This window comes from Platichthys flesus, chromosome 2, assembly GCF_949316205.1.
Source record: "Platichthys flesus chromosome 2, fPlaFle2.1, whole genome shotgun sequence".
NCBI classification, from domain to species: Eukaryota; Metazoa; Chordata; class Actinopteri; order Pleuronectiformes; family Pleuronectidae; genus Platichthys; species Platichthys flesus.
This window is the reverse complement of record NC_084946.1, coordinates 14,072,494-14,095,149: the sequence shown is the minus strand read 5'-3', so window position 1 is coordinate 14,095,149 and position 22,656 is coordinate 14,072,494. Positions and strand designations below refer to the sequence as shown.

At 38.3% G+C, this 22,656-nt stretch overlaps 1 protein-coding gene across 28 annotated transcripts; it reads right to left on the bottom strand.

The window, feature by feature from the left end:
* Positions 1-724: 724 nt before the first annotated feature.
* Positions 725-20,917, bottom strand: znf740a (zinc finger protein 740a). Of its 28 annotated transcripts, none has more exons than XM_062399487.1 (21): positions 20,771-20,917; positions 18,455-18,617; positions 18,074-18,256; positions 17,368-17,514; positions 16,556-16,676; positions 16,233-16,316; positions 14,037-14,150; positions 12,681-12,764; positions 12,171-12,254; positions 11,675-11,758; positions 11,279-11,362; positions 10,679-10,762; positions 8,682-8,765; positions 8,210-8,293; positions 7,761-7,844; positions 7,245-7,328; positions 6,369-6,452; positions 5,842-5,925; positions 4,698-4,781; positions 4,179-4,297; positions 725-4,000 (listed from the first exon to the last, which is right to left on the bottom strand). In XM_062399487.1, the coding sequence occupies exons 2-21, from the start codon at positions 18,497-18,499 to the stop codon at positions 3,827-3,829; spliced, it is 1,995 nt and encodes a 664-aa protein (XP_062255471.1). In that variant the 5' UTR covers positions 18,500-18,617; positions 20,771-20,917; the 3' UTR covers positions 725-3,826. The 28 variants fall into 28 exon arrangements, with proteins under 28 accessions (XP_062255471.1, XP_062255494.1, XP_062255499.1 ...); XM_062399510.1 differs by having other exon boundaries at positions 14,067-14,150; XM_062399515.1 differs by having other exon boundaries at positions 17,398-17,514.
* Positions 20,918-22,656: the final 1,739 nt, after the last annotated feature.

Genomic DNA, 22,656 nt, shown 5'->3' with positions numbered 1-22,656 from the left:
TTCTTCTTCAATTAGGGTCTATGGTCTAACTCAAATGTGACTCCACAGCATCATTTGAACGAACCACAAGGTTTTTGGTTGTGGCGACCAGCACAGTTGCAGACTCATTGGGTCAGATAAAGAGGTAAAAAAATACATCGAGACCAGGATGTTCCAACGCTTGGGGCTATAAAAACACTTAGTCACCGGTTTATATGATGCAAAACTTGTATTTCAGCAAACTCCCTATTTTCTTATTCATGTATTGTGCCATCTGAAATGTTCATTATTTGAAAAAGTGTGATACAAAAGCCAGAACCTTTTTATGTGTCATATGTCAGAATTCAGGTGACCAGAATAACAAAAACGATCCTGCTTGCGAGTTAAATCTATTCTAGAGCTACTGAACTTGTTTTTAAAAGGCTTTCAAGTACCACAACGATCGGTGCAGGATGGCTGAATCATAATTTTAAGCAGTAAATCAGTCTTTAATCCCTCAACTTTACCACTTGTTTGAGAATCAACACATACAAAATTCAGTCACCTGGGCAGAGGATGCTGTTCCTGGGCATGAACCCGGGACCCTTCGGCATGGCGCAGACTGGGGTGAGCAGCCGGGATACTCACATTACATGCTGAGGGCGTGTCCACAAAGTAAACAACAACAACCACCCTCGGTTAGAACTGGGACACAACTGTTACATGAAGAACAACACCATTCCAACAACAGTCAAGTGGGCACATGTTTCCTTTACAAATTCTTTTATTTCAGCATAATAATAAGAAGCCTCTCCTCTGATTTTCATACAGTTGAAACTAATTGGATCACAAGGGTACATATTAGTTAGCCCATTTTACAATAATCATTGTAACATTTTTTTAGGAAGTTATTCTTATGCACTCATTTTCCTACACAAAATAATCAATATCAAGATCCTATCTTAACTGAGGACCATAACTCTGCATGCAAGACTAATAAAGAAAACAACTAATCTGTGATAGCTACTGTTATGCTGTTGTTCATCTAATACCATTATCAATATAATTTACTACAAATACCAGGGACTTTGTATAAGAAAAAAACAAAAACATTTTCTTGTGGAACTACTGCGTCTAATGTCAAAATTACTGAACATACTGGGCTCTCAACTGTACTGATCCAAATTGTTCTGTCCACTTTCTGTCAGGTTGAGGAGAAATAGGCTTAGTCTAAAACCTAAAATCTAGTACAGTCTGAAGGAAAAAATATCCATCTCTTTTTTGTCTTTTTTTCCTCTCACTCCAGTGTTTACATTTTCATCAGAATAAAAAAAGGTCCTTGAAACAATCATCAAAATGTGATGAGAAATTCTCAAATAAATCATTTGATCCGTCTGAAAAATTAAACCTCAATCTTATAAACAAATGATTTGAGACTCAAGGATTCTATTGCCTTTAACAATGCGATTGATAATACTAAAAACAATAAATGACAAAAAGGTATTAACAAGTGACGTCAACTATATACTGTATTGCCCTTTATCCATTTGTCAGTAGGTGCTCATGCCAGCCTTATCCCTTCCACAGAATTGTAATGTGTAATTCCAGAGCAATGTAATGCATTTCTCAAACTTTATCCTTTCACTTCAAACTAAATCCCCGGTTTGTGCACATTTACACGTCACAAAACTTTGTCTTGATATCAACGGATCATTAAAAAAAAACTTCCTGTCATACTTTTGGGGAAAAGTCCTCAACTCAGATCTTTTTTTAATCAAACACAAACACCAGTTCTTATAATAAATCAAAAACCAAATAAAGTTTCCCGGGATTTCATGTCTACTTAGTCTCATCTTAACCTTTAAATTACAACCATGTGTAAATCAAATCAGACTGCAGTCTCCTAAAATTCTCACTTAAAGGATTTCTGCCATCGCTCTGTTATGACATCTTAATATGCACATGTCCTTTCTGGTAAACTAAACCTCCTACCCAGCACTGAACTCTGGGTTAAACAGCTCGATCAAGACACTGCTATCACTAACTAGCCAATCACAGGAAGGATCAAGTTTGAGAAATTCCTCAACAGGCAGCACAGCGGCTCCGATCAACCGTCTCTCTGCCAATTACCTCCAAACGAGTACGAACAAAGTTCATCAATCTTGAAAAGAAATTGTTTGTTACAATATCATTTAGTACTACAATGATTACTTGTGTATCTGCACTTACTTAAGGCTAAACCCAATGACATGACAGACATCCAGTATTACACACCAACCACATAGTATTTGGATAAAAAAGGCAATTGTTAGTGTGAAGCAGATTCAAGCGAATGTGTTGATTCTGCGGTGGCCTGTGAGCGGCCAAAGCACTGCAGTGGGAGACAATTGAGCGTCACCGACTCCTCACAAGGACTGTTCGACTCCCAAGGGCTCCTTTAGGATTATACACTGTGTAACACGACCCCAAATATTCATTACCATCATAAAGACAACCTCTTTTGACAGGAGAACACGTCTTTTGTAGCTCCACTAAAGCCATCAACATTCTGTAACCACGACGGCGTCAAGATAAAAAATAAAAACACAAACCATGATGATGAAAGGCTGTGCCATCTTAGTAAATACATCTGATCCACAATAATAAACAGTTAAGAAAAAAGTCAAATGAAAAGAAAACAAACAGGAACACACTAAGGCCACGCGATTCTGTATACGCCCACTAATCTCACAACGTGAGTATCTGTACAAACATAATGGGACTTCAAGTGGCCAACCTGCCTTATTTTAGACCAGGATCTATGGACACAGCCGAGAGACAGTTTTCTATTAAGCACTGGAGATCTCTGTATACACTGAAAATATACACAGCTGTAAGTACAATAGCGTAACTGAAGGAGGACTCGCTAAGGCTGCCATCTTGTGCCATTTCCTGAGTCATCAGCATACACAGAACACAACGTGCAGGTTGCCCTCTCATCATCCACATCTTGGAAGTCCTTGTTTACAGTTATGAAGCACTGTCTGATATTTCTTTTAGTTTGTACATTAACACTGTTGTGTTCAAGATTTCGCTGAAATAGTGGGAACCGACCGTGTTTGACACAAAATCTAATTTCAAGTTTCCTTTGGCCCATTTTGTGCATAAAAAAAAAAAATTATCACTCAAGCCCCATGGTGAAATAATAATTAATATTTTCAATTATTTACACGAGTAAATCATTAAGACTGTTCCTCCTGGGAAGGTGAAGTCAAGGTAATCTTCATTAAGAACAGACGCTGCTTTTAGTGAAATGTCTTATGCGTAACTTTGTTACCTGCAGAGTAATAAAAGATCTGGTCTGTGAGATGTGAACACAATGGTTTCCTTGTTTCACAAAGGGGGGGATCCGTTAAATGTATTTTTACCTGAGTGACAATTCTTCTGCATCAAAATGGGCCACATAAGGAATCTTAGAAAGAAGCCCTAATACTTTTTTCTCACCACTTCATCCCATTTGTTGCCGAGACGTCAGGAAAAACAATCCCCACTGCCCTTCCAGAGTACCACCGAATGCATGTATTTTTTAACAATAATAAACCTTTTTTTTCTTTTTGCAAAAATGAATTAGATTAAGTACAAAACAGGACCACTGTTCATCACAGAAAAGTCTAGTCTTTAAAAAAACAGGGAGGAAAAAAAGGAAAACACAGTAAAAAGTCAACAAAACAATAACACAAAATGTCCCTCTGTCATTAGTAATCCCAAGACTGGAGCTGCAAGATCAGTCTGTGCTCTAGTGTGGCCCCACTAAGCACAGAGCTGAGAAAAAGAACCCTGTGGCTTGTCCCTTCTATAGCCGTGTGGTGGATGTAGGGAACGTGGAATGTCAGACCGCCAGCCGGCCTGGAGGGGGATGCAGAGGACTCCAGGTTGGGGGTGCGGGTGGGGGTTCTTGGGCATATGGACGTGGTTCGCAGCACGGCTGGTTCTCTACTTTGGCTACGTTGCGACCCTGGCATAACCGCCGATGCCGCAAAAGCCGGTCTGTCCGAGAAAAGTTCTTGAAACACAAATTGGACACTTCAAGTTAATTTGGGAGTTCATTTGTATAAATAGCATTAAGAGAAATAAACAATAAAGACAAAACTAATCTTCATGTTGCAATTTCCGGTAACAATTCAGAATACCGGAAACGTTTGATTAGGGTCAATTGACTTTGTCATTACATTCATACATACCTGCTGGCACCGTTCACACTGGTAAGGCTTCTCCCCACTGTGGACACGCTTGTGTCTCTCAAGGTGGTAGCGCTGGATAAACCTCATATCGCACATGTCACAAGCAAATGGCTTCTCTCCTACAAGAGCACACACACATACAGTCAATGCATCAATTTTAGCGTCTTGTACCAACACAAAGGTGCAACTTTCTAAGCTGACTTTGCAGAACACATTTTCCAACACAGTTGGAACAACACTATCCTAACAGTACATTTTACGTGTAGTTTCAGCAAATGGATATTTTACAAGGCCTCGTCATCAACTCATTATGTGTAGATAAGAGTGGAATTTCTTGTTTTCATGGCTTAGATGTACATAACATAGAAGCCCCTTAAAACTGGGGCAAGTATTTTGAGGCTGGTTCAACATCCCATCAAATGACTTGACGACCCAAACTCGAGTTTGTTGTGACCCCGTTCTGTTGCAAGCGCCAGAGCTTTTTTCAGTAAAATGAGGGTACGGTGAAGGAACGCATACCCGTATGAGTGAGGCTGTGTCTCTCCAGGTGGTTACGCTGAATAAACCTCATGTCACACATGGAACAAGCATACGGCTTCACCCCTACACACACAGAGCAATATATTAGCCCTACCAGCCACATGTGCAATATATACAGCTATAAAGTTAAAAGGTAGCACTAAAACACTGCTAATAACTCTTTTAATTGTAAGTATTTAATGTGCATTTACCTATGTTGAAATGTTCAAACATGCAACTAAAAATACAGCTGACCTAAATTTTCTAAACAAAATATGAAATGTAACATGTCAGGATTTAAAACAAAAGAAAATGGACTTGTTATATGTGCTTTGTGTTTGGTCTAAATAATCATTTAAAACAGCAAAAACCTACTATACCATTTCAGCGTTCTCTCATCCATTACATCTAAATTTTACAAATTGTCTCTGGAGATTTACTTTTCTAAAGCCGTTACTTTTAAGATGGAGTAGAAAGATAAAAAAACCTCACAAAATAATGAAATCATTTTAATATCAATTGATAAATTGTTGAAATACAGTAATGGGCCCTTTTCAGTAGGGTAGAAGTAACTTTATGTGCTTTTAATGCATATTGAATTTCGAGTATGGATTAATAAGAAATGTGCTTTTCTGTTTACACAAAATATTGAAATACACTTTCTTTATTATTATTACTATAAGAATTGCAGCCTGGGCAGGGTAAGGACCAGTGTTCCAAAGCAGAACTGGAGTCGAATAAAAAAACATTAAAACCAAACAAAATCGCAACTGTATCTTTGCTTTCTTCACATTTTAGTGTTTCAAAACATCTGATCAACACAAGGCTTGATCAACAATAAACAACATCTAACCAAACGAATTAACTGAAATTTAAAACCGGAATATTGACTTTTGGATCCTCACCTACATGAGAATGACTTTGAGCAAACCCATGGGTGTGTAACACACAATAGATTCACACTGTCTGCAATTCTAGAGAACAACTATAACAATAATATATTAGGTAATAGCAACTAACCTGCACACCCAACAAAATACAAAAACGTATTCCTAGCCACAGAAGCGTATCCCTCATGTTAGCACAATTTAAAGGTAACTGTTGATCTGTATCATGTGAGAAGGGTCGGTGCACGGACCCATACCCGTATGAGTGAGGCTGTGTCTCGCCAGGTGGTAGCGCTGAACAAATCTCATGTCACACATGGGACAAGCAAAAGGTTTCACACCTGAATGTAGAGCATCAATACATTATTTTCAGGACTTTAGTTTCTGTTTCACAATCCATCAATCAGTTATGTACTTGAAACATCTAATTACAATTGATGGGTTGTTAACCACTTGAGAAATTTTCCTAAAAGTAAGCATATTGACTTAATATTTTTTTCTCCAAATCCAATTTAAAAAGGCATCAAACTGAGTTGATCAAATTAGTAATCCACTACTAAACACATCACATGAGCTGATGATGTCACAGTCCTGTATTCATTTTACATGTAAAGGTTTTACTTCAATGTTTAATTTACGTATATGTTGTGTGATACTATTGATCAAGACAAAAGTAACATTTATTTTTACAGATTATTAATAATAGCCTCAGACAGTTAAACTTGTATCTGGCATAATGTAAAGACTGATTTCAGTGACATGGGTAGGGTGGGCGGGCGCATACCCAAATGAGTGAGGCTGTGTCTCGCCAGGTGGTAGCGCTGAAAAAACCTCTTGTCACACATGGTGCAAGCGTAAGGTTTCACACCTAAACGCAAAGTAGCAATATTATATTACTTTACCTCACTTTGCATTCTTTACCATAAATACCTGCTCTATTGGTTATTAACCACATATGTGCCAATTATTGCCAAAACATGAAGATATTTCAAATGCTTCCATTCTGCAACACTTAATTTGACCAAAACAGCTACAAAAGTCATTTTTTAAACTATATAAGAAATACAATTGATTGACTATCATTAGAGTTCCAATAACAATCATTCAATACTTTTAACGTACCGCGTTTAAACAGCTTATTGACTCAGGTAGAATTTAAATCATGTAAATCAATGACCATGTATTTGGGTCTTTGAAATTACCTACCACTGAGCAACTTAACTCCAGCACATGTTTCATGTTTGATTTATCTTTACCAAGAATGAATGAGCCTATTAAGAGGGTTGCGGAATATTTTTTTGAAAAGCTATTTTCTATGAATTGTGATAACTAAACATGGAGTTGAATTTAAAAGCAAAGGATGAAGCCAAATGTGTTTGTGCTGCTGGTTTTTAGGCTTTTCAATTAATTATTTTTGGAAGGTGCCAATTGTCCAAGTGGGAATGTATTAATTCTAACTACATTATTCTAATTTTAACAGAAATTTCCTTCACAAAAGGAAATTCTTGGATCTTGAAATGTTTACACAAAAATACTTAATGTACGCTCTCTTATATCAAACTTCTACTTTGAAACTGGTTGAGCTGCTGATATTGGCACAATAAAGACTAAGTAATAATGATCTAAAAAATGTGAGGAGGGCAAATGCACTGATGCATACCCGTATGAGTGAGGCTGTGTCTCGCCAGGTGGTAACGCTGAACAAACCTCATGTCACACATGGTACAAGCAAAAGGTTTCACACCTAAACGCAGAGCATTAGGGTATTATTTTCAGACTTGAAACTTCTTTTGTGTTCACAATCCATCAATAAGAAATACACAGCTAGCAACTATAAAGAATTGATGGGTTGTTAACCACTTTTTAGTTCTATGAAAATGTCTCTGGGAAATTATTGCTCATTGTTTTTCCCCCTCCAAATCCAATAAAGAATACTTCCAATTCTCACATCCACAAATAAACACATCACATGAGCTGATGATGCTGCAGTCCTGTCTTTACACACTAGGACTTAATGGTTGCTTTTGCTTCATGTTAGTGAGGCTTGACCAAGAAATGGTTCTACTGGTATGTTCAGAAGATAATTGACAATTGCTTTAAATGCCTGACTTTGTATCTGGCATAATGTAAAGACAGTCTGATTTCAGTGACATGGGTAAGGTGGGCGGACGCATACCCAAATGAATGAGGCTGTGTCTCGCCAGGTGGTAGCGCTGAAAAAACCTCTTGTCACACATGGTGCAAGCATAAGGTTTCACACCTAAATGTAAAGTAGCAATATTATATTACTTGGCCTCACTTTCCATTTGTTTAAATTTAGAAATTAATAAATATGCTATTGGTTATTAACCACACAATTGCCAATTCATGCAAAAAACTGAACACTTTCAAAACAATCCTCTATCCTTGTTGTGTTGTAGTTACCAACAAACATTAGAAGAACAAAATAATGATTGACAGTTATGCTTCTTTTCTCACATGATGATACAGACTCTGAAACTACTATATTAAAACTTACTACATCTTAATATTTGCCCTAAACATAACAGTTATAAAACTGAAGTGTTCACTGTGCACACTGATTCCTAACACTGGATGTCATGGGCACGGTGCACGGACCCATACCCGTATGAGTGAGGCTGTGTCTCGCCAGGTGGTAACGCTGAAAAAACTTCATGTCACACATGGTGCAAGCATAAGGTTTCACACCTGAATGCAGAGCATCAGAAACATTAATTTTGTCTCTCTGCCACTAAGAAAATAAATGATAGAATAAAATAAACAAATCTGTACTTCATCATTGAAGAATACCAGTCTGCACTAAATTGATATCTGTGGTTAATAACCAATGTTAAACCCTAAATTTACTTACAAGAGTACAATATAACATGACAAGTTATAAATTACAAAATTCCCAGAAATCTAAAATCCATTTACACAATACATGAGATGATGTCATCTAGTGGCCTTTAACAATTAAAGTATATCTGATCCATCATAATCTGTGTATGATTAAAGATATTTAACGTTAGAAACGAGCATTCAGATGTTGAAGCATCCTAATTTTGTGACTGGTTTAAGATTAGCAAACGCATACCCATATGAGTGAGGCTGTGTCTCGCCAGGTGGTAGCGCTGAAAAAACCTCTTGTCACACATGGTGCAAGCGTACGGCTTCACCCCTATGCACACAAAGTACCAACTTTAGCATTTAGAGATTCAACTGCCAAAAATGATCGATGCTAAACTTTACTAAGTGCTTAGTAAAGTTTGGTTTCACTCGTCAGCGCTTTGTTTACACTGGAAAATCCAGCATGCTTCAGAAACATGCTATTCAAATTGGAAATTAATTTTTACATCTGATTGAAGAAAACCATTACTGCTGAAGATAGAAGACGAAAGTTCAGATTCGGAAAAAATAAAATTGTGTAGTCCGCAACATGAGCTTTTTTTCAAATCTAAAAACCAAATGACTAGACAATCAATTGAGGCAAAATCGAGGTCCCTAATGGACAAATTTCCAACAAGCATGTCATCTTTTTGAATGACACCAATAGGTGCTTGTGTTCATGTAATTTCCACTACAGATTTTTCACAGAAGGTTTGGTCACGCTGATCACAGAGGTTAGACAATTTTAGGCAGTTTGTAAACAACTATGAACAACAGATTAAAAGGGACACATTATGCCTATTTCAAGCTCTATATTTGTAAACAGGAACTATATCAGCGTACCAGAGTTCTGTCTTTCAGTCACAATGTGCATGAAATCATTTTTCTGTATATTACCATTAATAGTTGTTTCTGTGGGAAATGCAATATAGCACAGAAATAAGTGATCAATGGAAAATACAATGCTAATGTTGCAGGTAGAATGTTATTCTGTCACAGAACATTATTAAAGTGTGGATATTCCCCTGTTTGAGAACTGCTGGATTACCATATAAGAAATAATGACTTAAAGCTGACCCATGTTTAATATGGATATTGTAACACAAGATAAGATAAAATAAGAAAAAAGCATAATGGGTCCCCTTTAATATCAGTAATTGGTTGGCAGAGCAACTCTGATTTGAATCGATTTATAGTTAGACAATACTCAGAAATCATCATACAGAAGATAGCCAACAACTTTGCTCTCACTTCAAATCTAAAAATATTATACTCTCATATTGTCATTACACAAATCTCAAATATAATAGGTAAAATAAAACTATTCATAAAAGAGGATTATGTGTTATTTCTTCATCATTACTTTGAATGTGAAATGACACAATGACTCAACCTTATGAGATGTTTGGCCTAAATATAAAACATAAGTCCCATAAACATCAGCTGAAACCCTGCAGTGTTTTACCCCACACAGGTGAGCTGCAGGCTGGGACACATCTACAGCTGCTCCACAGTGATCACCTTTCTTGACCCAGTTGGACAAAGTGGATCTTCGCTCACACAACTTTAATTTGCATTAATAATGTGAACGTGTAATTTAAGATGGGGAATGGATGACTCCAATTGACCTCAGCCATAAGGGTATTCAAATTATCCTTTTAGTCAAGTATCAAGTATAAAAATAAGAAAAAGATCTTAATGTGCAATTACGTTTTAAACTGCAGGTCACAGATACTTTGACGTCTTTTAGCTGTTCCTCTTTTCATTTATACTTTTTGTTCATTTGAGATTGTTTATTAATCATGTAGGCAATAGTTAGAATTTAAAATGATGAATTAGGCAATGCTTTATTGTGTCAAGGCAGAAACTTGCAGCAGATTCAAAGACAAAGTAAACATGTCCGTAATGTAAATGTATTAATGCTTGCAGAAAACTAAAACCTGAACAATTATCAATTATAAGCACTATATCTTAATAAAACTACAGACCAAAGTGAAGAAACTTTTTTCTTTATGGTCATCATGTCATTTCATAGTCAAAGTCTTATACACATGCATATGAAGCTCCTTGTAAATGTGACATGAAACATCGTCAGTACCGTGACAGAAAGCAATACAAACTCGAGTTTGAAGCAGCCATGTAAACATTAATGTGGGCACATGCTGGACCGAAGTACAGGAGAAAGAGCGTTCAGATAATACGTACCTGTGTGAGTGAGACTGTGTCTTTCCAGCTGGTACCGTTGTATAAACCTCATGTCACACATGGTACAAGCATATGGCTTCACCCCTAAACAGAGCACAAGAAAGTTAGATGTACTTCAACACACTGACGAAGTTCAAGCCATAATGATAGGATTTCAGGTTTGCATGCTGTGTTACAAAGTTGCATTACACTGAAGATTTCAAGAACCAGCCGAACCAAGAGTAATGGTAAATCATAATTCAGAAAAAACAGGGTTTACAGGTTGCTATACAGACAACCTTGTGTATTATTCAGTGACCTGCTAACTTAAAATGCTTTTCAGTGTAATGCTCCTTTTAATATCTATGTAATATAATGCTCAACATGCAGCAGTACCATTACAGTGTTAATCCGAAACTGATCAGAGAGTCACTTTCTCAGTGGACAGATTTCCAACAAAGCCTAAAATATTATCTATTAAACATTTTTGAAAGGGAAGTCAATTTACCAACAATGGCGTATTATGGAATCATATATAGAGGGAGTTATCAATACAACAATCATGTGGAGTTTTATATCAAAGGTTTCATTCTGAAAGGGGAACAATTAATTCAAGCATACCCGTGTGAGTGAGGCTGTGTCTTGCCAAATGGTAACGCTGGAAGAACCTCATGTCACACATGGAGCAAGCGTATGGCTTCACCCCTAAACGCATACAGTACCAAACTTTAGAAAAGACTTCTCATCAACTATATACACAACATTTGTCATTTTACACACGAGTCAGTGTTATGTCATTGCAAGGTCTATGTTTGTTCATGACTAATTTGTCTATATATACACAAGACATAAAATGTGCCAACCCAAAAAGCAGTTAGCAAATAGAGAAAAGAAAAAGCTACAAGTTCTCTAATCTTACATAATCAAGAATATTGAGTAGCAAAAATTACAATTTACTAAAGTCTCACAGGTAGGCAAGGCCTACAAACAAGTGAGAGGGATAAGTAAAACTTATACCCGTGTGGGTGAGAGTGTGTCTTGCAAGGTGGTATCTCTGGAAAAATCTCATGTCACACATGGAGCAAGCATATGGCTTCACCCCTGCACACACAGAGCAAAGTATTTTGTAAAAACAACACAATGAACTGAACAGGACACACTCACTTATATCATGTATCCAGACATGCCAAACACAGTGGCACTAACATTACTCAACACTACATGTATATTACTAACATTTTCTTATCTGTCTGCAGGCTCTATAATGCTGACATGCATTGAAAGGCTGAAAGTGTTTATTGGTATTAATGGTATTACTACAGATCACAATGCTGCCTTAAAGCGTAAAGTCAAAACCAAAAGGCATCTTCAGCATGCCTCAGTGTTTACATCGGCTCTATGCCTCTCTGTATTTTAAAAATTAGACTCAAATCAATTTATAACAAAGGGACAGATACACTTCAGAAAACTGAGTATTTGGGCTCTAAGGTAACAAAGAAGGGCAAACCCATACCCGTGTGAGTGAGGCTGTGTCTTGCCAAGTGGTAGCGTTGGAAAAATCTCATGTCACACATGGAGCAAGCGTATGGCTTCACCCCTACACACAAAAAGTATGTAAATATAAGAAACAGAAAAATAACTTTCAACAAATTATCCATCAACTCTTCCTTTCAAATAAATCTTGCTTCTACATTAAACCATCAGCCAAAGTAGAAAAGTCATCAGGGGTTGTTGTGTATTTAGGTGCTGCACAATGTATGCATGTATTTACATGAGGATCTTTAAAAAGTTGTTTTTTCTTACAACCAAAACATGTCTGGATACATTTTTATGTTTATGAATATGTGAATGTTAGCGGGTAGCCAGCCTAAATTTCTGTTTTTACTGCTGTTAAAAAATTCTCACTCTATCAAGTGCTTTCTGATAATATATGTTGTGATTTGGCAATATAAAAATAAAACTGTTTTGAAATGTTACTTTTAAAACAGCACAATCTAATGAACTCAAATAAGCAGACGCATACCAGTATGAGTGAGGCTGTGTCTTGCCAGATGGTAACGTTGGAAGAACCTCATGTCACACATGGAGCAAGCGTAGGGCTTCACCCCTACATACACAAAGTATCGGCAGATTAGCTATGACGATCCTTTTGCGTCAAAGGCACACATCAGTCAGAGAAGATACACGACTCGGACCTTGCAAACATTATAAATCAAGCTTCATGCAAAGGAGCAATTTGTTTTGACTCCAATTGGTTAACGTGTCTTCTGTTATGGGGAGCATTCGATTTCAAATTATCCACAATACATCATGAAACAGAACAGCAACACAATATATGAGCCAAGCGTGTTTAAAAAGGAGTCAGCATCGAGATAGCAAAAAAAGACTAAGACGGTGATCATACTGGGAAGCTGAAGCAGAACATTAGCAAACTTTTCCACCACTCAACATCAGCTTAACGTCTATATGGTGCACATCAATTTGACTTATGGTGGCATATGATTCTTTCAAATGTTACAAGTGTTTTCTAGTAGTCAACTAGTAAGACTATCAAAAGCTACCAATCTGATCTCCGCCATTAACAGCAGAAGCACCTGCTTTAAGCAATTGCACAATGAATAAAATATAAATCTTAATTTTTAAAAAGCCAGACAATTACAGTTTAGAAACAAGAGTTGTGCAGCCAATAGCTTGCATGTAAAATAAGTGTGGACATCAAAGGACTATTCCCATAATATACCATGGCCTCAGTTAAACCGCTACTGCAACATAACTGGTCACTGCAGGAGTAACAACAAAACCGTTGCCCACCATTAAACATTTATTTTAAATTATTAGGTATTTTGTAAAAATATAATTATTTTTCAAAATCCAGAGTGAGCTTTTTTTCCTGAAGAATTGGATCCTTCAAACAACAGTATTTAGATAAGATTTTGTCGCCTCATTTTGACCACTCAACCCCATCTCCTATCCTTTGGCTGTGAAACCATGCTGCTTCCTTCAAAAGTACTCAAAGCTCCTCAACCACAATAATAAAAATGAATAAATAAGCTGTCTGAACTCTTCAGCTCTGCGAACGCAGCAGCAGCAGCAACTATTAACCAAGAAAATAAAAAATAGTGATTTACAGCAATGGTACAAGATGGATAATACACTTTGAGGGGTCCACAAGAAAAGGTATTAATTAAACTTGTATGGTAAAATGGCCAATGATTCTACATCTATTTTGTCTGGATTTCCAAATATAAAGATACAGGAATGTGATTAAATAAATCTGTATAAAACTTTTGCTTAGGAAAAGGTGACTTTAAATGCAGCCTCTTCTTAGGAAGAAATAGTGATCTAGACAAGACTAGGTAAATAAATTAAGTTTCTTAACTTGAACTGGGTACGGTTAATGGACGCATACCCGTATGAGTGAGTCTGTGTCTCTCCAGGTGGTAACGCTGGAAAAACCTCATGTCACACATGGAACAAGCGTACGGCTTCACCCCTACACACACACAGAGCATAGAATTATTAGCTATTCAGTCTATCAAATAAGTGAAAATGTGACAAAAAAACATAATTTATTATCTGGAAAACAGAAACAGATGCAGTGTTGCCACGAAGAACTATTGAGATATAGGAATAATATATAGTATATTTGAAATAATATGGTATATTTACATACATATGCCAACTGAGTTGGGTAGATTTGCATTTCTCTTTAAGAATACTGGGCGAGTAGTCACTGACTTGGAAAAACGAGGTTGGAAGTTGACTTACCCACAGTGCACACTTCTTTAAACAATGAAAAACAAAGAATTTTGTGTGAAAGGGTGCAACGCAAATACTGACACTATACATAAAATGTTTTTCAATATACTCCTCACTTTTCATTTTATATAAACAATTAAGAACAGTCCTTTGATGTCCATGCAGTTATTTCACTGACAAAGTAATAATTACATTCAAAAGTGATGGTTAATACATAACTAAATTAATAAATCTTGCATTTTGTGGCCTATGCTTTGAGCCTTTGACATAAATACTTTGGGGTCCACAAGTTAAAGTCCAATTTTAAGTCCACGATCAAAAAGTCTTCCTTATGTCTATTGTCTTTTATTATGTGTCTTTCTCACTTGTCTTGAAGGAATACTGTGCTGATACAAATTAATAATTTAGATAAAAGAAATTCACTCATTGTGAAATTATTTTAGTCATTCAGCCGAGAAACCCATAATGTTGACAAACTAATATAGCCACCGATATGATGCTTCAACCTGCTCCTGAACTTTAGACAGGGACTGCCTGCTGAAAAGACTCTCTCATGTCAAATCGTCCCAAATAAGAGCCAGTTTGGTTGAACAATGGGGGGGGGGGGGGGGGGGGGGGCGGCGCAGATATGGTTTTCCTTGACTTGTGACTACAAGCCGCCATGATTAGGGAAGAAACGGTTTCTGGCTTTTCATTTAACCACATAAAATTCCTGACTGTTAGCATTACTGTGTGAAATTTAAATTATCATTATAACCTCAGGTTGATTACCAGAGTGTAAAGCTAATGTAGAAAACTATATAGCAACGACCACAGTGCACAAGTCTCCCACACACAGAGGCGCTTGTGTATCATGCAACGTGGGTTTGTTGTTATGTTCAGACTGACATTTGGGGTTGATGCCAACGACTTAACGCAACAAGTTGTTGAGCTTCAATAAATAATGAAAATACTATCGATTTGATTGGTAATGTATATGTCAATATAGGACTTGGTGAAATAACTACAGTATGTGTATCAGTAACTTTTGATCTTTTACAGCACATCTTAAAAGTGCTGTGATTATACTGATAATCTAGATTTTTGGTCACTATGAACATGATACAAAATCCTCATATACCACTTCATCTCTATCTGTGATACAGCATTCTGAAGTGTTGTACTGCACACAGTGTATATGGGGCATGCAACAACTGCTGGATGGAAGAACATGCTAGATTATAAGCCTGAGTGACGTTACGCTTTAAAGTGAGCACAGCATATGGAAAAGTGTATCAGCTCATATCTTTGCAAAGCACAACAGCATTTGCATCAACAATGCAAATCCAAATAATGAACAACCTCCTACTTCACTTATCAACTAAAGAAGTAAAAAAAAAAGGTCAAATATGTGTCAAGCGATATCAATATATCACAGCAGAGGAAGAAGAGAGTTGTTATTGAAGACAAATCAAAATGTTGCAATAAGCAAGAGATTACAACTACAACAAAAAACCACAACAAATATATCCCTCTAAAGATACCACAACTCAACAGAACTATATGTTTAGATATTTTTGAGAAAAGGATAGAGTTTTTAATAGTGGACTCTGGACTATTGGACCGTACCGTGTTGATTCGTTGTAGGAAATAAAATGTTTGATGTTGAGGGACCAACATTTGTAAAACAAATACTGTGCTTTATGGTCTGAATAGATTTTGGGGGTGGGCTTTGTTGGAAATTACTGTCCACAGACAAAATGAAACCTGAGCATTTTTCCATGACTACAGAGGTAGTCAGATTTATGTTGTATGGGTACGGTTAAAGGACGCATACCCGTATGAATGAGGCTGTGTCTCTCCAGGTGGTAACGCTGAATAAACCTCATGTCACATATGGCACAAGCATACGGCTTCTCCCCTAAACCGAAGAGCACCAGTTTTAGTCAAAGTCCCCACAGATACCACCAATTAGCTGTGGGGCAAAGCTATTACCAAAACAAGGTTTTTAAAGCAGGCCATTGCAAATCCTTACAGTAGCTGCACACTCCCAGATTCAGTCAAACTCAAGCTCACTTTCAACAAATGACACATGTATTCAAGCAATAAAAGCTTTTTGGCTTAAATGTGAATGCGAATTATTCTAAGCGCGACCCATACCTGTATGAATGAGGATATGTCTCTTCAGGTGGTATCCACTCCTAAATGCTCCATAACAGTGATCACAAATAAAGTTTTTCTGCACTTTAGATGATGGACCGTTCTCATCTCCACCTGTGCCCTGAGGACAATAAAGAATAATGGTTCATTATTTATTCCTCATCCCCTCCTTGATAACGCACTAATATAAATAAATGTACAGACCTTTTTACCACAAAAAACAAGGGTACACGTCTCACACGTACCCACCCAGCTACTCAGAATCGGATGAAAACATAAAATTCTTCTGAAATTACATTATTTTTAAATGTGCATATTCCGTGTTTCATACAACATTCTTTAGAGTTTACATCAAATGTTGTTTTGTTGTTTTTGACGTTTTGTTATTTCTACACCCCAATTTGTCTTTGGCATAATGATACACCAAAGTTTTTTCTGCTTTTTTACGAAATGTAATTCACGTCTAAATTGAGAAATACCCCCCAATTCTTCCAATGGCCTAATGCCCTCACGTTACAGCTCCCCCTGCTATGCACACAACTGCAGTTATTGTGCTCCGCTTCACTCTGCTCCCCTCCCCCACTTTCCTCTCCAGAGATCCTCCACCCCCTCCACATCTTCCCTGAACTCCTCCCCCCACCCCCACACAAACAAAATGAGCACACATGAAGGCTCAGTGCCATGCGCACTCCAATAGTCAAATGCTTTGACAAAAATGTGTGCAGGCAGCTAAAGATGTATTTTCACGTAATAAGATCAAATAAATATGCACAGAAGAGACCCTTCCCCATTTAGCGAGCGCACCCACTGACCTTCCCTCCCCTTCCTTCTTGTTCTCTCACTTTACAGGGCGTCACTGATTTCCGGTTCTTTTTTTTCTGCTGCATGTCCTCGTTGGCTCTCATCTCCTTCTCATCCAGCAGGCGGGGAGCTTGGTATTCACCTTCCTTCCGGATAAGCTACAGGGTCAGAAAAAGTCCATTATTTTCTCATTACATTTATAAACAAAAAATTTGAATCTGAACATGACTCAAATTAGATTAACCACTTTCGGCTGCATTTTTGCCACTTTGAGCTGAAGAAACAAGTTTTGAATAGTGTAAGTTTATAGATTTATACAATCAACACATGATTTAAAATAATCAGCCATATATTGTGCTGGTTGGGGCAGGGATTTGTTAATAATTAACAAGAAAGCTGTTCTCAGGAAAAAGGACAATGAGCTATGTGATGCCCCTAAAACTGTAACTATTTTTAAATGACATGCAACCCTGCAGTAAGCCATATAGTGAGGTAGTTATATATGTATATATATATATATATATATATATATATATATATATATATATATATATATATATCCCATTCAATTTATCTGCTAAAACTTGAGATGAATTCAGAGGTGAAGTTTTTCAACAAAGACATTTTAATTTTCATGTGTTTACACCCTTCACAAGATCAAATGCATAGAATATAACCACCCTCTTTTTACTCTGCATTTAAAAAATGGGTGCTGACCAGGGGTGGACAGCTCATTCCAGAGGGGAGGATCATGTGGCTCTGGGGACCACGGTCATGTCCCTCTCTCTGTTGTGGTACATGGCCAAGTGGAGCCATCATTTTTTTGGGCGGAGCAGCCATGGAGCTGGCCTGCATCAGGGCCATACTGGAGAGGACAGCTTCACAGCCAAGCAGCCCGGCCTACGAGAAAAACAACAAAAATAGAAGAATACGTTACCAACTGTACCGAACATGTAAAAAAAGAGTCTGCAATTGAATTTACAACAAAACTGCCAGTTATGTGGCACTTAACAAGCTAGTAATCATCGACAACATCCTGAGTGACACAAGACTGCAGATAAAGTTATTGGAAACCACTTTGGTGTTTTCAAAACGAACCCATTTCATATGGTCACGGACTGAGCTGCTGGGCAGATGTGACATTGCTGTGGTGTATGTGAGCGCAGGGACAGGGGTAGGGACAAGGTCATCCAGAGATCCGTCAGTCAGGATGGTCGGGCTGGTGGGAAGCCACACCCACCTCACTCATCTAGCATTAAAACTGAGGAAGGAGGAGGATGTGGATGAAACAGACAAACATTAAATCACAACAGCATCACTTGCTGTCTCTATCATTATACACTTCATTAACTAAAGTTAGGATGGGGATTTTTCACAATGACATTTAAACATCGGAAACATAATAGGCATGAATATTCTTCACTATCCGCGTAACCTTGTCACGAGACAGATACAAACTGATGTGGTTTACGAACTGCCAGTATTTTGATGATACTTTATACTGCTTTTGTGATATGCTTTTTGTTTAGTTTTATTCTCCCTTTCGGTATCCTACCCCCTTCCACAACAAAGGTAACAAATATGTAACCATTATCTAAATTTCAGCAAATAGCCCCTTTCCATCGATAGAAGGCAATTTTTTTGTAATTTTCAACATCAACAACACGCATGAAAACAGAGTTAGAGAGCTGAGAAAGCAGCATAGAGGCCAGTGACTGCCAGTGACTTTGTTATGTTGGTTGCTTTAAATAAATTTCTTTGGTCAGTGTCAAACTAAAAGACACAGGAACTAGCATGTCTACTTAAGTGTCATCATTGCCAATTGGAGCTACAGCTGATAAATACCTGTGACTATTGTAGTCATTTCGAGATTGAAAGCTGACCGCAGCATTTTCCGCTGAAGACACAGGCTTATGTTATTGGGTGTTCGTGAATTTTTGGTCCAGAGAAAAAATGTGATAACAAATACAAGTCATCACAAGTCACAAACCAGCCAAAGAATCTTAGATCAGACAACAAAATGCGCAGAACCACTTGTAACAATATTTAACTCAATCCTTTAAAATGATTGCAATGACAAATCAATAATAGGTTTGCTAATGTTCCCAATTTGAGTGTTGCCTTTGGCAAGAATAACACTTAACCATTCAAAAGTTTAGATATTTTATAAGAGTTGCCTAAAAGACATAAGAAAACCCCAGACACTTGGTACAAATGACTGTTCTCTGCATCACTCAAACATATTGTAATCACACCAGCAATATATTGAAATAAAATAAACGTCTCTATTGGTTTGCAGAGTATACAATTCGCACGTTATGTTTAGGGGCTTATTTACGAATTCAATTCAAAATAATAAAACACGGTCGGAAGAAGTCGTCCAACCTCTACCACACGCTTTCTACCACGTATAAGGTACGAGTATCTAACATTGACTGTGGAAGCCTTCACAATGGGCCAGTACAACCTACGCGGTCTGAACCCCACGCTAACCTGGTCCTACGCTTTTCTTCTGACATGGGGTTCGTTAACTAGCCCGCTACGAGTAGGCCATTAACGTAACGTTCTTCGAAGACACTTGGCTCGAACTCATGACCACTTTTCCTACTTCAAAGTACATTTTACCCGTGTCTGCTCTGCAGTCCAACTGTGGCACAAGTTAACTGTGGGGCCTGTGCCACATAATAAAAGTTTACGATAGGCATATGTGCATTTAAGCGTTACAGTGCTTTGACCAGTGGTTAGCGAGCTAACGTTGCTAAGAAAAATAGACTGCGAGCTAACAATTGCTAACGCTAATTCAAAGAAAGACGAGCATAGTTGTTCAATTGGCTTTCGTCGAGTAGATTAATATCAATAACACTATGGAGTTATGTATTTTACCCAGTATTGGTTGAACTGGCCTTCGCACCACCACCCACCCTGTCCTTAAGTCTGCTGATGTTGAACAAGCTAGCTAACTTTAGCTAGCCAAAAGCTAAATGCTCGCTGGCGCCCACGAACACTACATCTCTAGCAAAAGAGCCCCCTCCAACGCCCACCTGGTTATCGCCACGGTACGGTGGTTTCACATCCGCGTATATCTCACGGGCTCCATCGATTAAATATTTTCGCCACGATACCACTTTGAAGACACAGCCTCAACTGGCTCAAGACGAGATTGAGCGATAAAGACATTCGTGATGGCCGTCGCTGCGAGAGCCTCCCCCTCCCGTCGCGACGCTTGAGCTAGCGTTTGTTAGCCAGCTAGCCGTGGCTAACGTAGACGCTGCAACATTCGGTGAAAAACCCTACGCTGCCATTCTGAGCACCATCCGCACATACACAACACTCTCGAAATGACGGGGAAGCGAATGCACATTTCAAACTCACAGAGCATCGAGGGAAGAGCCGAGGAGACGTGTGTGTATCTACCTTTTAGCCTCACGCCTCCGACGTTTTTTCAGCAGCGTCTAGTTTACAAACACAGGAAACGCCACAGGATGTAACCCACTCCCCCACACGGCAGCAGCAGCGAAGCCTCCTCCAGTGGAGAGAAAAGGCTCATCCTCGGCCGTCTGCTCCCCGGGAAACACAGAGCGTCGCTTGATGGAGCGAAGAGGGGATGAAATATATATATATATTTATATATTTTTTTTTTTGTTAATCCATTTGCGTGCTGCTGTAACGGTTTAACGCCCACTTGAATGGGATGTCGATGTTTGCAGCGGCGCTGGCCTATAGCAGTTTGACGACGACTGAAGAGGCGCAGATGAAGCTGAAGGAGTGGGCACTTACAAAGACAGAAAACGAGGACGTGCACATCATTGACGTGTTAACAGTGGGGTGCTCTCAATCCGCAGCTCATGTGCCCCGTGATAAATAACAATTATCTAATCATGTGATTGATCTGATCGCAGCCACTTCATTGTTTTTTAATTCCAATATGATAAATAACATGACAGAGCTCCTGACAAGCTGCTGTTAAACAAAAAGACAACAAAAGACGGATTGATCTGTCCAAAAAATCCAAGAGTCTACCTACCCTGTCTAGTGCCCCTGAGCAAGGCACCTTACTCCCCCAACATCTGCTCCCCGAGCGCCGTACATGGTCGCTCACTGCTCTGTGTGTCCTGCACCAGATGGGTCAAAAGCAGAGATTAAATTTCCCTACCTGCATGAGTGTGCCTTTGCATGTCTGTGCATGTGTTTGGGACGAATAAATGGATCTTAATCTTAATTTCTTAATTTAAACTGGGGATGACGTCAATATTCCTTCGACTCTGCACTGTGCATCATCTCTTTTTCCTGTGTCTGGCTTCGTTTGCATGTTTGCCTAAAACCAGACAACAAGCACTCTCGTTATTAAAGGTTCAGTGTGTAGGATTTAGTTGAAAGGGATAGATTGGCAGAAATTGAATATAAAATAATCCTAATGATGTTTTCAATAGTGTGTTTCATCAAAATTGTACGAACTGTATTTTTCTTTACCCTAGAATGAGCCCTTTATATTTAAATACTTTGTTTACTTTGGAAGAGGGTCCTCTCTACAGAGGCTGACATGTTTTTTTTGTTTTTTACAGTTGCCCAAACTGGACAAACTAAACAACACCTTTTGAGTTTTAATGACAACTGGAGTCTACCACAGATTATATTTCATGTTTGGAAGGGGAGGGTCAGATGAGGGCTGTTTAGGTGCAACACGCAACTACACCACTAGATCTCACTCAATTCCACACACTGTACCTTTAAGTGATCCTCATAAATCAGACACAAGTGCAGTGGCCATTCTAAATATTCCTCTTTGGAAAAAGGCTGTTTGCTTGGCCTGTGGTGATGTTTTTTGCAGCTTTCTTTCTGAAACCGTAAAAGTGACTCAGTCGATAGAACCCTGCAGCCATGCCACCGAAGAACAAAGAGCTGTTCACCTGCTAAATCAACGTTCGATGAAGCTTGACTCGGTACAAAGAACCCCGAACTGGAGAATCTATTGTCATGGCCATTGTCGTGGTCAACAATGTCACTCAGAGTCACCCTGCCACAAAGTGCTGGTTGTCTGTTTATTCAAAGTGACTCATCATTAAAATTATTTGTCTAAATCACATCAAATTCGACACTGCACATCCGCAGGCCCGTTACCATACAAATGCCAAGAGTGAAGCCAAGATGATGAATGGTTCTTGAGATATGCGAGCCGATTTTTGAATTAATACCTGTTAGCCTTGGGTTTTATTGAGAGAAATCCTCCTTTTTGTGCTCGGGAATTGCTTATTTGGATTACGTCCTTAGTACCTCAAACCTACACAAAGATATTGCGTTAA